Raw genomic sequence first — 13847 nt, 5'->3', positions numbered from 1 at the left:
ATCACATCTACATTTACAGTGAAACACCTTTGGTCAGAAACCTGCACCTTGTGTTTTGCGCTGTGCATATGCGATCAGGAGAAACCTCTCTGCACTGTGCATGATTTGTGTTCATAAATGTAATTCCAGGGCAGCGTGTGAACGTAACCACTGGGAAGCTAAATGTGACCACTAACCCTGAGCCAATTACACTTAGCCCCACTAACGCTAAGCTACCACTAACACAGTGATGGCAAACCATTTAGGGACTGAGTGCCGTAACTACAAGCAAAAGCCACATATTTTTCACACAGTGTCAATGCCATTAACTCACAGGTTTAAAACATATTGGCGTTCTGAGGAGAAATTTGGATTATTGTAGTTTCCCTCTACGGTGCCCTTAACAGGATGAATCACAGGTCAGGAGAAGGGACTACAATTATAATTCGGTCTTGAGTCCTGAATGTTGACCTTTATGCTAGGTGATGGACGGGGTGCCCACAAAGAATGCTCAGAGTGCCACCTCTAGCACCACACGTTTGCCACCACTGCACTAACATATACAGTGCCCGCTGTAAATGCTAAGAGTGAATCTTTATTGTATATTGTGTTGTGTGTGTAACATCACTGCTGTATCTCCTTATACATACAGACCGGGGGGTAAGAGGGGCAGCGCTGCATGTCCTGGCTGTGGTCAGTATTACACTTACACAGGCCGCAGGCAGAGGCTGCACAGGGGGCTCTGTGGCGGTGACATCACTGCTGTATCTCTATATACATACAGACCGGGGGCTAAGAGGGGCAGCGCTGCATGTCCTGGCTGTGGTCAGTATTACACTTACACAGGCCGCAGGCAGAGGCTGCACAGGGGGCTCTGTGGTGGTAACATCACTGCTGTATCTCCTTATACATACAGACCGGGGGGGTAAGAGGGGCAGCGCTGCAGGTCCTGGCTGTGGTCAGTATTACACTTACACTGGCCGCAGGCAGAGGCTGCACAGGGGGCTCTGTGGTGGTAACATCACTGCTGTATCTCTGTATACATACAGACCAGGGGGGGGGGGGGTAAGAGGGGGCAGCGCTGCAGGTCCTGGCTGTGGTCAATATTACACTTACACAGGTCGCAGGCAGAGGCTGCACAGGGGGGTCTGTGGCGGTGACATCACTGCTGTATCTCTGTATACATACAGACTGGAGATGATGGGGGCACAGCGACTGCTCTCCTCCCTTTAGTGCGAGTGTATATTCCTTGCCGGAGCCCCCACGGCCGTAAACACGGGTTAAGAAAGAGCATGCTCTATGTTTTCCTTGTGTACAGTGGGGTAAAGTGCCACATGTCTGAGGCACCGTACTGCTGGGTCACCATAGACACTTATGAGGATCCATATCTGTCCCCACAACGGCCGTCTGAATGAGGCCTAAGGTGCTCTGCTAAAATTCCCCAAAGTACTTTAGCCTTATTTGCATATTTCTTAAAGGGAACCTGTCACCAGGGACCTCATTTCATTAAAGACAGGTTGCAGAAGCTTATTACACCTGCAGTGCACATATTCCTCTCTGCCTTTTCCAAGCATTAGCATTACAATATAATTGTGTGTTATAACTTACATTGCACCCTGACAAAAATCCTGGGGTAGTCACAGGGGCTGGGCTTTGGTTTGAAAAGAACACATGACTTGCTGTTACAGACTCCTCAGATCTCAGCCCCCACCTTTGTGCTCCTGTACCGCTCCTCCCACGCCCACCGATGTCATCTCACCAGGCTTTGATCTCTGTGAAGGACCAGGAGGAAGAGCTGTACAGGAGAACAACGGTGGGGGCTAAGATCAGAGGAGTAAGTAACACAGACATGTCACATGTTGTTTTTTGAAATGCATCTAAACCAAAGCCCAGCCCCTGGGACTACTCCAGGATTTTTTCAGGGTGCAAGGTAAATTATAACACACAATTATATTGTAATGCAAATGCTTAGAAATGGCAGAGAGGCATATGTGCACTGCAGGTGTGATAGGCTTCTGCAACCTGTCTTTAGTGAAAATTAGGTCCCTGGTGACAGGTTCCCTTTAAGTTAACTTTTGGCACAGTAGTACCAGCTGGACAATAAGAGCAAAAGTATAGATGACATACAAGGGCAGTTCAATAAGTACCCGTGTTTGACCACAGAGGGCGTTCCTGAGGGAAGTTGGTGTTATCATCGTGTGCCGCCATCTATCAAACCACGGCAAAACAAATTGCAGACTGATTGATTGGTTAGTTTGGATTTGAGTAAGACGTGTTTCGTGATTTTCGCCAAGATGGAAAAAAACACAGTATCATTTGAAAAAAATGTTAGGAGATAAAAGCAAAGTTGGATGCTGTTTATGGGGACACTTCGCCATCCATGACCACAGTTAGATATTGGTTCAACGAATTTAAACGTGGGCGAACATCCGTTTTTGATGAGGAGCGACCAGGATGGCCAGCAGACATGGTTACAGAGGAAATCATTCAAGAAGTGTACGACATGATACCCGCTGATCGACGAACGAAAGTGTGAGCAGAGGCCGTAGGTGTGTCGACCGGAACGGTGATTAATATTTTACATGATAAGTTGGCGATTAAAAAATTGTCAGCCCGATGGGTGCCGCGATTGCTCACGGTGGACAACAAGCGGATGCGGCTGTTAACTTGGAAGCAGTGTTTGGAGCAATTTAAGCGAGATCCGAAGGAGTTTTTGCGTCAAGTTGTCACCGTTGATGAAACCTGGATTCATCATTACACACCAGAAACTAAGCAACAAAGAAGGCAAAGGCGGTCCCATAGGCCGGAAAAGGTCATGGCGACCATTTTTTGGGATGCGAACGGCATCCTCGTGGATTTTTTTAGAAAAAGGAAGAACGATCACCAGACAATACTACATAGGGTATTGGACCGCTTCGACAAAAAATTTATTAGCTCAAACGAGGAAGTCATCGCCGAGGCGTATTTTGGAGAGTTCGACAAACCCTATTTTTTGGAGGGGTTAAAAAAAATGGCAAGAACATTGGGAGAAGTTTATCTTTTTTTAAAAGAGAACTATGTTGAAAAACTTTAAAAAATGGAAAAAATGGTGTCTTCATTTCTAACACAGGTGCTTATTGAACCGCCCTTGTGTGGTGGCATTGCCCTACGTAATATGTTCAGCTGGGTATATTGCGGTGTTGGATTCCCTTCACAGAATTATAATTTTTATTGGTACGACACATTTCTGAAGATCTAACTTCCTTTATCAGGTCTCACTTCCTGTACAGGAGGATATATACATGTAAAATCTTATTTAAAAAAAAATAAAAACTAGAGAAAAAAAATATAAAAATCTGAATATGAAAAAATACATGGTTTTTATTCAGTATTTTTATCTAAATTCCCATTAAATTTTTCAGTCAATTTCTCCAGTGAACCTAAGGTAATGTGTACAGGGACTTAGATTTTTGGAACTCTCCTGAGACTTCTCAGTAGCCATTAGGTGACCCTGCATTACTGAGGCTACAGTATAGTACAGAGATGCTGGGGCTTTCCTACTTTACGTCAGGTTTTAATTTACAGTAGTAGCCGCTATTCACGCTTTACGACTGAACACAGCTGTCGTAAAACCACCTCCATGCCGTATTCTGCGGACGTCACTTGTGAGCACCAACATGGCTGACAGCTGGAATCTTGCGTGTGATAGCTATCAGCGGGCCATCACCGCCTCTGAGATCGAGTCCAAGACTGATCCGGAGAATGAGCCGTACCGCTCCAAGTACCGGGCCCGGGAGCTGCTGCGGGAGGTGCGGGCGCTGCTGGGGGTGGAGGAGGAGGGCGGCGGCGGCTCCCGGGAGGAGGATGGGGATGCCGGCCGGCTGCAGGCTGCTCGTCTGGCCGTCACCGAGTTCAGACTGGGGGTGAATCACACGGAGACGGAGGAGCTGTCCGCGGGAGAGGAGCACCTGGTGAGGGCCGTGCGGTTACTGGAGCGGTACCGCCTGGCACACGACTGCGTCTCCGTCTACATCCAGGCGCAGGTGAGTGATGGCTGTCAGTGAATGGATCATAAGGCTGCATTCACAGGCAGCAGAGCTGGTGCAGATAAAAGAAATCTTGGGAACTACACTTCATATGTATTGCCAAAACACAGGGAGATTATTCTGCATATAGCACCCTAAATATGAGATCCGCATGACGTGGGCGCGTCACTGCAGTGTACAATGCATCTAACTGCAGATACAAACTGATTACATAGAAATCAACGGAAAGAGGCAGGAACTGCTGGAGCTATATAGCAAGTTTCTATCTCACCCCAAGTGCTTTATTCATTTCAATACTGTTTAGTACCTCTATGTAACATCCTATTTAGCCCCGTGGGAGTTGGTGGATCAGATTATACTCTACAGCAGACAATATAATCTGTAACAACGGAAACGTAAAGCTAATGGCTGGAACAAGTGCAGAGTACACGCCGTATACTGGTCAGTAATGATGTGATCACACTGCACTGGTAAAGGAATGGATCAGATGTGTCTGCTGACATCATGACCTATAAATCCCTAACACCTTGTGGTGTCCTCTGTTATTCCTCCTAGAAATGTATGACTGCATTGACAACTTGGCGTAAAACTTCCATTGTGTGTGGTTGCAATGGGTCTTTACGCTGTGACATGACGACAGCTGAGATACTTTTAGAAGTCCTGGTCCCTCTCCTCTGGTGCAGTCTCTTCTGGGTCTCAGTGGACTATGTAAGAACATAACAGCCTCCAGCTGATACCCGGAGGAGATGGAATAGTCTCTGAGTCTCTTGTTTATGTGTATGGGAGTGGTACACATAGGAAAACACGGCTCAGCTTACAGCGGGAGGCCGGAGCAGGCTGTAGTATTAGGTAATGTGCACCAGGCAGGGGATTGCTGTATGATAAATATGATTTATTACATAAAGTGTCCTGTAATATTGCTGTGAAAGTGGCTGCACACAGGGTAATAGGAAATGGGGTCATTGTCTTGTTGGAAGGTGAACCTTTGGCGCAGAATGTTACAATGGAGAAAACACACAAAATCAACACAATTGCTGTTGCCAAAGAGTATAGCACGTATCCCCTGGAAGTGTCCGAGGACCGCGGCTTCCACCAATATCACTTAAACAGTTCAACACAGGGTGAAAAGACATTAGAGTTAAAAGCTAACTTTTAATATAACGGCTGATAAAATTACTTATTTAAACACAAACAAAAATAAATTTATGGACCATCTTAAGCCAATGGAGCACACTTCCCCACACACGTAGTATTTACAATAAACCAGAACCTACTTTAACCTGGTAATAAGCTGAACTCAAGTGACCATACAACACGGAAAGTTCTTACCGGTTCACAGAGGGGGGGATGTTGTGCGGGTGCGGGATGTCAGTCAGGAGCGTGTGATACAGGATCCACCAGGTCAGGAACAGTTGACGACACTGCACCTAGTAGTCCCTATCCATACCTTTCCCTGACCCCAAGATATATAGCTCCGGCCCTGACAAGGGCGGTCCCAGAGTGACCCTAGTCCTCAGATGACCCTAGTAAGGCTCTAAGTAGTTCCTGACGCGTTTCTGGATCCTGAAAGAATCAGGATCTGTCATCAGGGGAATCAAAAATGCATTGTCCAGATGGACCCAGATAGAGAATGGTAATCTCCCCACTGAACAGTACCGCCGTGCACGTGGACAGTGGTCCTATGTCAAAGTGCCACGTGCACACGCTCCTGACCGACATCCCGCACCCGCACAACCCCCCCTCTCTGTGAACCGGTAAGAACTTTCCGTGTTGTATGGTCACTTGAGTTCAGCTTATTACCAGGTTCAAGTAGGTTCTGGTTTATTGTAAATCCTACGTGTGTGGGGAAGTGTGCTCCGTTGGTTTAAGATGGTCCATAAATTTATTTTTGTTTGTGTTTAAATAAGTGTAATTTTATCAGCCGTTACTTTAAAAGTTAGCTTTTAACTCTTATGTCTTTTCACCCTGTGTTGGAATGTTACAATGGCTTTGCAGGGTGATGGGTAATTAGTCACCTCCATTATCATTGAGAAGGGACTTGTCTCATCTGCTGCTGGACTTGTCTCATCTGCTGCTGGACTTGTCTCATCTGCTGCTGGACTTGTCTCATCTGCTGCTGGACTTGTCTCACCTGCTGCTGGACTTGTCTCACCTGCTGCTGGACTTGTCTCACCTGCTGCTGGACTTGTCTCACCTGCTGCTGGACTTGTCTCACCTGCTGCTGGACTTGTCTCATCTGCTGCTGGACTTGTCTCATCTCCCTGCTGTCTGTTGTCCATTTGCAGGCGTCATACTTAAAGGGAAGGTGTCTGTATAAAAGATTGATCCATATAGTTTGTGTTTTCCATTTCTCTTTAGAATAATCTTGGGATACTTTGGGCTGACAGAGGAGAGATTATCATCGCTCAGACGTACTTGGAGTCTGCAGAGTCCCTGTACTGTCATTATATGAAGAAGGTAAGTAGTCATTGTATGTGATTTATAACCTGTTACCGTAAATCTACAATAAAGTAGAAACCACTTACTCACAGATCTCAGCACTGTGACTGGTAATCCTCTTATATTTGTTATCTATGACCTTCTTCCTTTTAAAATTTTGCTGATGAGCTTGAAGAACTCTGGGTGGGGGGGTCCAGAGTCACTCTGTTCTGTAGCTTCACCGGCTGTTACACTGTGCAGAGCACTTCTCCTCTCACACTCTGTGTGATGACATCAGGCAGTGCAAATAGGAGGGTGGGATAGTGTAACAGCCTGTGCAGCTACCACACACAGGGGCTCTGTTAACACCCACTAACGCCCTTCTGGCTCATCAGCATAATTGTAAAAGTTGATTTTAGAATATAAGAAGATGACCGCAGTCACAGTACCTGGATCTATGAGTAAGCGTTCCTGGATTATCATGCTTGATTTTGATGGTAGATTTCCTTTAAGTGCAGTTTAATCTTCGGGTAACAATACTAGTAGCAGTGCCGGGTTGCATTTGCACATTTTGGGCAGGTTTTCTAGTACCCTGAAACCTCATATGTAGAGCAGAACAGAAGAGTTCAGTGACATCCAGTCCACCAGGGGTTGTCCTCATGTTTAGTTAATATTAGAAGGTTAGGAGCATATCAAAAGCCTATCCAGGGGGTCCTGCTGCTGAGAACTGAGCTAATAACTAAAACTATGCTGCGGGGCTCCTACCACTCATCCTTACTGTACAACAGCAATGAAGAGGCAATAGATCAGTGGTTGGTCATTGAAAGTCTGAGATTTTGTTCAGCTCTCAAAGGCAATGGCCACAAATAAGAAAGTTTACCAGGGTAAGTACAATACCCAAATAGGGTAAACCGAATTGGTGGCCAGCCCCTTTAAAGACATAATGGTAACTCATATTGGGAATAACATGCTGATCGCAGTAAAGGGGTGTTCCTTCGTTCATATTGATGGAGTAGTAGGTTCAAATGGCTCTGCCAGAGAAAGCCCGGTGCTGTTGTAGCACATTTCTGACAGTCTCATGAATATATAAAGATCATTATGACCTGCCACAATGATGGGAATGAGACCTTTTTGTAAACAGCAGGGGGTCCCAGCTGGTTGGTCCCCATTGATCTGCAACTTTTTGGTGAACCCTTATCTCTTTCTCCCTTTACGAATGGGAGAGCGGAGCACACTTCTAGGGCACCCACTAGGATTATATACACACACTGGGGTATGGGTGAAAGTTTACTACATGCAACTACAACCCTTTAACAATTTTTGCCCTCTCTGACCAGTCTGGGAAACCCCCGGTTGATCCTGATGAGCATTTTACCTCTGAGGAGAAGAGACTCACAGAGCAGGAGAGAGCGAAGAGGTTGGTTTTATGTCGCCCCTTGTATTTTTTAATGTTATTGCAATGTATAGGATTTGGAATAAAATGATAATCTGTTATTCCAGGTTTGAGAAGGTTTATACCCACACACTCTACTATCTGGCACAAGTCTACAAGCACCTGAAGCAGGATGAAAAGGCCGCCCAGTACTGTCACACTACACTCCAGAGGCAACTGGAATATGACGGCTATAACCCTGTGGAGTGGGCCATCAACGCCGCTACGTTATCTCAGTACTACCTGGGGAAGGTATCCGTGTTTCTACACTATCGCTGCGCTGCAACATGTCATTGATAACACATTTTTACTATCCTTTCTGCAAAATATATAGCATTTAGTCAAGTATTTTGTACAAAACCTTTTCTGCTTTTGCACCATGTTTAATTGGCACCTAATACTTTTAGGAACTGGTGCTAATAGATACTATAATGCTTCTATGGACCAGTCCGTGGTATGGCTGCACCTGCTCTGTATGGTTCCCCTAGTGCTGTCATTATCATATTACAGTCCCTCAGCTCTCTATATAGATTATGTGTATTGTAATGCATTTGCTTTTATTAATATAATATTTTTTTTTCTCTCCATTTATAGCAATGTTACATGGAGGCCAGGCACTGCCTTGCTGCAGCCGATGTCGTATTCAGCAAAGCTGGACAAGTTCCTTCTTCTGAAGCTGCAAAAGAAAGTACGTCGGATTGTCATGGTGTCTTATCCATTGCATTTGCTTTTAGTGTGTGTTCCAGAGCCTGGCATATATTTAAGTCTGGCTTGTGAGTGCTGCACCAACTTTACTAAGGGTGATGCCACACATGGAGTTTTGATACCGTTTTTGGCCCGTTTTTAAGCGAAACGCATGCTTTTTGTTTAAAAATGAGCCAAAAACGGATTCAAATGGATTCAAAACTTGTTCAAAACGCCATGTGTGGCATCCCCCTAAGGGGCCTGCAACTACGTCATGCCCATGCTGGATGTACTATTTAGACTGCCACACAATGCTCCAGCTGTAATACATCCCCCCCAGTGTGTCTTCAATGAGATTCAAACCACATAGTAAACGTGTATCTGGAAACCCATGTGCACTACAACCAAAATGCTTGTGTTTGCCTTGTCAATCATTATCACAAACACTAAAAGGCTAAATATATGTCCCTTTTTTACAAAACAAATCTATTTTGGTTTCCGATGTGTTTGCAATGTGAATATGCAACAGTTTCAATACAGCCTGAACAATTGTAAACCACTAACTGATCAGTACACAGACCATTCCCTCTCCAAATTTTGGTAAGTTGAGGTTGGATACTTAGGCCGGTTCCACACTTGCGAGTGTAATGCGATGAACTAGCATCCCACTCGCAACGCATGCTGCTCGGATCGCACGGCTCGGAACGCTCAGCATGTCAGTTCACTCCCGGTATGCAGCGTTCGGGCCGTGCGTTCCAAGTAGCATGCGTTGCGAGTGTGATGCGAGTTCATCGCATCACACTCGCAAGTGTGGAACGGCCCTTAACCCGAGAATCGCCAGGATGAAGGATTGTAAAACAAGCACACTGACATACTGGTGTGCGCCTCATCTGGCAGGATCCGCTCTTCTTTTGTCCTTTAACCCCTTTCTAATCAGTGAAATTATACAACTAATATAAACTACAATGTGTCACGAGAAAACAGTCTCAAAATCAGTTTGATTTGTTAAAGTGTTAATAACTATGTGTCTATGACACGAAAAGACACTGGTCAGATTAAAAAAAAAAAAACGGACTGAGCCTTAACGTGCAAACTGGCTGCGTCCTTAAGGGGGTTAATGGAGATCATGCATGTGGCCTTATAAAAATCAACTTCACATTGCCTCATACCTATGCGGGTTTGTGGTGGGAATGAAGTTTATTCCTTTTTTTTCTTTCTCTTTTTATTCCTTTTTCAAGCAGATGAAGCTGAACAGGAGCGTTTGGATCATCTCAGGCAAAAGAAAGCTGAAATTGCCAGATGCTGGGTGAAATATTGCCTCAATTTACTGGCAGATGCACGTAAAAAGCTGGAGGTAACTTATCCTATGACAGAATTTCCTGATGTACATGTATAACATTGTATTACCATATATACTTGTGTAGAAGCCGAGTTTTTCAGCACAAAAAATGTGCTGAAAAAACTCACCTAGGCTTATACACGAGTCAATTAAAAAAATAAAAAAAACTTAATACTCAGTTGTTTTTAAAAAGTTTTAGGTGAAAGCCATGTTAAAACTCCACAGAATCCATTTACCTTCCTTAATTTACAGTCCGCACCTCAAATACTTATGAGACAGTATATCATTAGCATTCGAAGCATTTATAAGGGTATTCCCATCTGAGTATTCCCATTTCACTTAATTAATCTGCCATATATAACATTTCTTCAGTTATATGTGATTAAACAAAATGTACCTGTATGATTAGAGCTTCCTATGAATGTAGTAATGTTGTCGTTTAGAAACAAGACAATTGTCCTTGGATACGATCACCCCTGCGCTCTGGCAGTGGTGGCCAGACATGCATTATTGAGTCCTGCTGGATTCAGCGTTCCTCACCACAGGATGGCTGTAACTCGCGCCCATTGAATATACAAATGCTCATTTTTTTCTTTATGCATTAACCTTTGTGCAGCTGCACAGCAGAGATGATCATATCCAAGGACAACAATTTTGTTTCAACATGGCTTCATTTATGAAAAATTATCTTCATACAGGTATATATTTTTTTTTTAATAACATCCAATTGAAGAAATGTATGTATAATGCATGTGAATTAAATGGCAATGACCAGATGAAAATAGCCCTTTAAGATAGGTTTTGGCAGATATTCCCTCCTGGAACAGCATATGCACAGTCTTGCTCTACTGATTTACATTTAAAGGGTCCCCCAGAATCCCCTGAATTATTTTTTTTATTTTTGGTTTTTTAATGGTTTCTCCTTCCAGGTTCTGTCTTAAGATATGGCAGCAGTGATGCCCGTGGATATTGCATTAGTGCCAAGGCCAGGCCAGGCGGTAGAGACTATTGGAGACCCCCAGATGGTTTTAAACAGGAATTGCGGGGAATTGATAAATATTCCTTACTTTTTCACTTGCATATAGCCATTTATCAAAAAACTTTCACCCCTCATGTATAGGATGTAAAGGAATTTTTCTTCGATCGAGATTGTTTAGATTTTCTGTTTGATTTCCAAAATTGCTGATTAAAAGAGGTGAGGAAATTTCCACCGTTTTGCGAAAAAAACAAATTTATACTATGTCACTTTTTATTTTTTTCCCGGCTGTAGGACAATATTGGCGAACTTGATATTGACCTTCAGGAAGAACTTAAAGCTGAACGTAAAAAGCAGGAAGATGAGAAGGAAAAGGGTCGGAAGAAGGCAGTTTTGTTTGGATCGAGTGACATCTATGATTCCATTTTAGCCGTGGAAGAAAAAGCGGAGTGTTCACTACCACTAGACTTTAAGGAAGCCAGGGAGGTTTTCCTTGTGGGGCAGAATTATATTAATGAAGCCAAAGAATACTTTCAGCTTGACGGACACGTCACCGACCACATAGAAGTCATCCAGGACCACAGTGCTCTGTTTAAGGTCCTGGCCTTCTTTGAGGAAGACTATGAACGCCGATGTAAAATGCACAAGCGCAGAATAGATATGCTAGAGCCATTATGTAAAGAGTTAAATCCCCAATACTACCTCCTCATCTGTAGGCAGCTCCAGTTTGAGATAGCCGATACCTATTACGAGATGATGGATTTGAAGGTAGCCATAGGAAATAAACTCGACGAGATGGACTCTCACACCATCAAGAAAATCAACAGTCTAGCGCAGTCCGCCATTAAGTACTATGAGATGTTTTTGGATTCCTTAAGAAGTCCTGATAAGAAGTTTCCGGAGAAATTGGAGGACGACGTCCTCCGTCCTGCATTGGTAGCCAAGTTCCATATTGCACGTCTCTACGGAAAACTCATAACTGCTGACACAAAGAAACAATTGGAAAACATGCAGACGTCCCTGAGCCATTACACATTCGTTGTAGATTATTGCGCAAACCACGAGGAGGCTATAAAGTCAGTGGAGACGGAGCTGGAGCTCACCAAAGAGATGGTGGCTCTACTCCCCGCACGTATGGAAAGGTTAAGGGTACAGGTATCCTCCTTTACCTAAGCTGGACTGTTAGATTACATTATATTTATTGATCCTTATACGCTACAAATGTAACATTTTATTGTCAGTGTTTTTACATCATTGTATATTTTGCTTTGCATGAATGTGTATTGAGGTAATGGATAACATAAAATAAAAATAATATAAAAACAAAGCCTTTTTTATCATTAGGGGAAAAAAAAAACGTTAAATGATTTGAATATTTAAAGGACATCTACTACCAGGATGAAGGATTGTAAACTAAGCATACTGACATACTGGTGTGTGTGTCCCTCCGGCAGGGTCTGCTCTTTAAGCTTCTTATGCCCTGGTTTTTCAGAAAAAAAGGCATTAAAAATTATGCAAATAAGTGTTAGGGGCTCCAGGCTCTATTAACACCTATGGGCCCTGGAACCCCCTTTTTGTAAAAACAAGGGCATAAGAAGCTAAAAGAAGAGCAGTCCCTGCCAGATGGGGCACACATTAGTATATCAGTGTGCTTGGTTTACAATCCTACATCCTGGTGGTAAATGTTCTTTAAGAAAAAAATCATGATGGGGGAATATGGCCTTGTTACCTCTCCTAATAAGTATTACTGTAATAGTTTCCTGTGAAATTACAGTGCTGGAGCATCTTGCCAGAAATTGATCAATTGACCTGCTATTTCATCACAACAAAGCCAATACACTTGTTGAGAGGGTTTTTTTACTTCTAAGTTAAAGGGGTTATCCGAGTTATCTAATAAATTAGGGGCGGCCTGTTTAAAAATAATAAACATGTACTTGCCTCCTCTGGCGCTGCCGATGTCCCGCGCCTTGGTCCATCTGATCCGTGCCCCTGTTTGTTTACAGGGGCACAGAAGCCGCGCACAGGGAGCTTCCGGTCCGTGATGTGGCCGGCTCCTCCCATCCGTCCCCATCTCTCAGTATTGTAAGCGCTGGGAGATGGTGTCGGATGGGAGCTTCCGGCCGGCCGCCCTTGTAATCAAACCGGCGCACAGATGAGACGGACGAGGTAAGTACACATTTCTTATTTTTAAAAAGCCCACCCCAAGCACTGCCCTAAATTATGCCCAAACTCGGATAACCCCTTTAATACTGATCAGTTCACCAAATAGACGAGCTGTGTCTCATTCAAATCAGCTTGTTCATGTATAAAGTTAAACTTTTACCACTTTTATTGTCTGGCATCAGACATTGTGAGAAATAAGTCACAGTTGTGTGCTGTTCTCAGCCACATACAAAACCGTGGTCCATCTTTGTGGTCCGTACTTTATCTGTGTGTAATCTGTTGCTGAGATGTAGGTCCACAAAACCAGTATGTCATCTGGTGAAGGGAAGGCTGGCAAATGACGCCACTAGCTTCTCTTAGCCCTTTTAAGAGTTACATGATGAATCTAATCTGCAAATATGGACGACGCACGGATGATACCTGTGTGTCTTCTAGGACCCATAGGTTGCTTTTTGCATTCTCACAGACATTTCCAAGTCTTCCCAGGCCTTTAAGCAGGCAAAGGAATAGGATCTCTTATTCCTACGCCTCCACACATGAAAAACTGAAAAACATATTCATGTGCGTGGTCCATTAAAATGACTGTGTAAATGCACAAATGTTGCAAAAATCGTTATAGTCCATTTTTTCACGTCTGAGTTTTGCCTTCTTTTGGCACTGTTTTTTCATGGATCCTCATGAATTGTTGTCTGAGTGATCTGTGAAAAGTGATTCTGACTTGGACGTGCTTTACTTGTGGATCTACCTTTAGACTGTCTGTCTACCTTTACACCTTCTGTAAGTTGGCTTATTTCACTCCAAAATAACATAGCCAAAATGGTGGGGGTGTCT

The 13847-nt window shown here is 43.8% G+C and overlaps 1 protein-coding gene across 2 annotated transcripts; it reads left to right on the top strand.

The window, feature by feature from the left end:
• Positions 1 to 3555: 3555 nt before the first annotated feature.
• Positions 3556 to 12180, top strand: KIFBP (kinesin family binding protein). 2 transcript variants are annotated; one of them, XM_072129488.1, is made up of 7 exons: positions 3556 to 4001; positions 6363 to 6461; positions 7760 to 7839; positions 7923 to 8106; positions 8449 to 8542; positions 9780 to 9892; positions 11148 to 12180. In XM_072129488.1, the coding sequence occupies exons 1-7, from the start codon at positions 3636 to 3638 to the stop codon at positions 12024 to 12026; spliced, it is 1815 nt and encodes a 604-aa protein (XP_071985589.1). In that variant the 5' UTR covers positions 3556 to 3635; the 3' UTR covers positions 12027 to 12180. The 2 variants fall into 2 exon arrangements, with proteins under 2 accessions (XP_071985589.1, XP_071985588.1); XM_072129487.1 differs by having other exon boundaries at positions 9777 to 9892.
• The last annotated feature ends 1667 nt before the right edge of the window (positions 12181 to 13847 follow it).

This window comes from Engystomops pustulosus, chromosome 11, assembly GCF_040894005.1.
Source record: "Engystomops pustulosus chromosome 11, aEngPut4.maternal, whole genome shotgun sequence".
Classification (NCBI taxonomy): Eukaryota; Metazoa; Chordata; class Amphibia; order Anura; family Leptodactylidae; genus Engystomops; species Engystomops pustulosus.
This window is presented reverse-complemented; position numbering and strand designations above follow the sequence as displayed.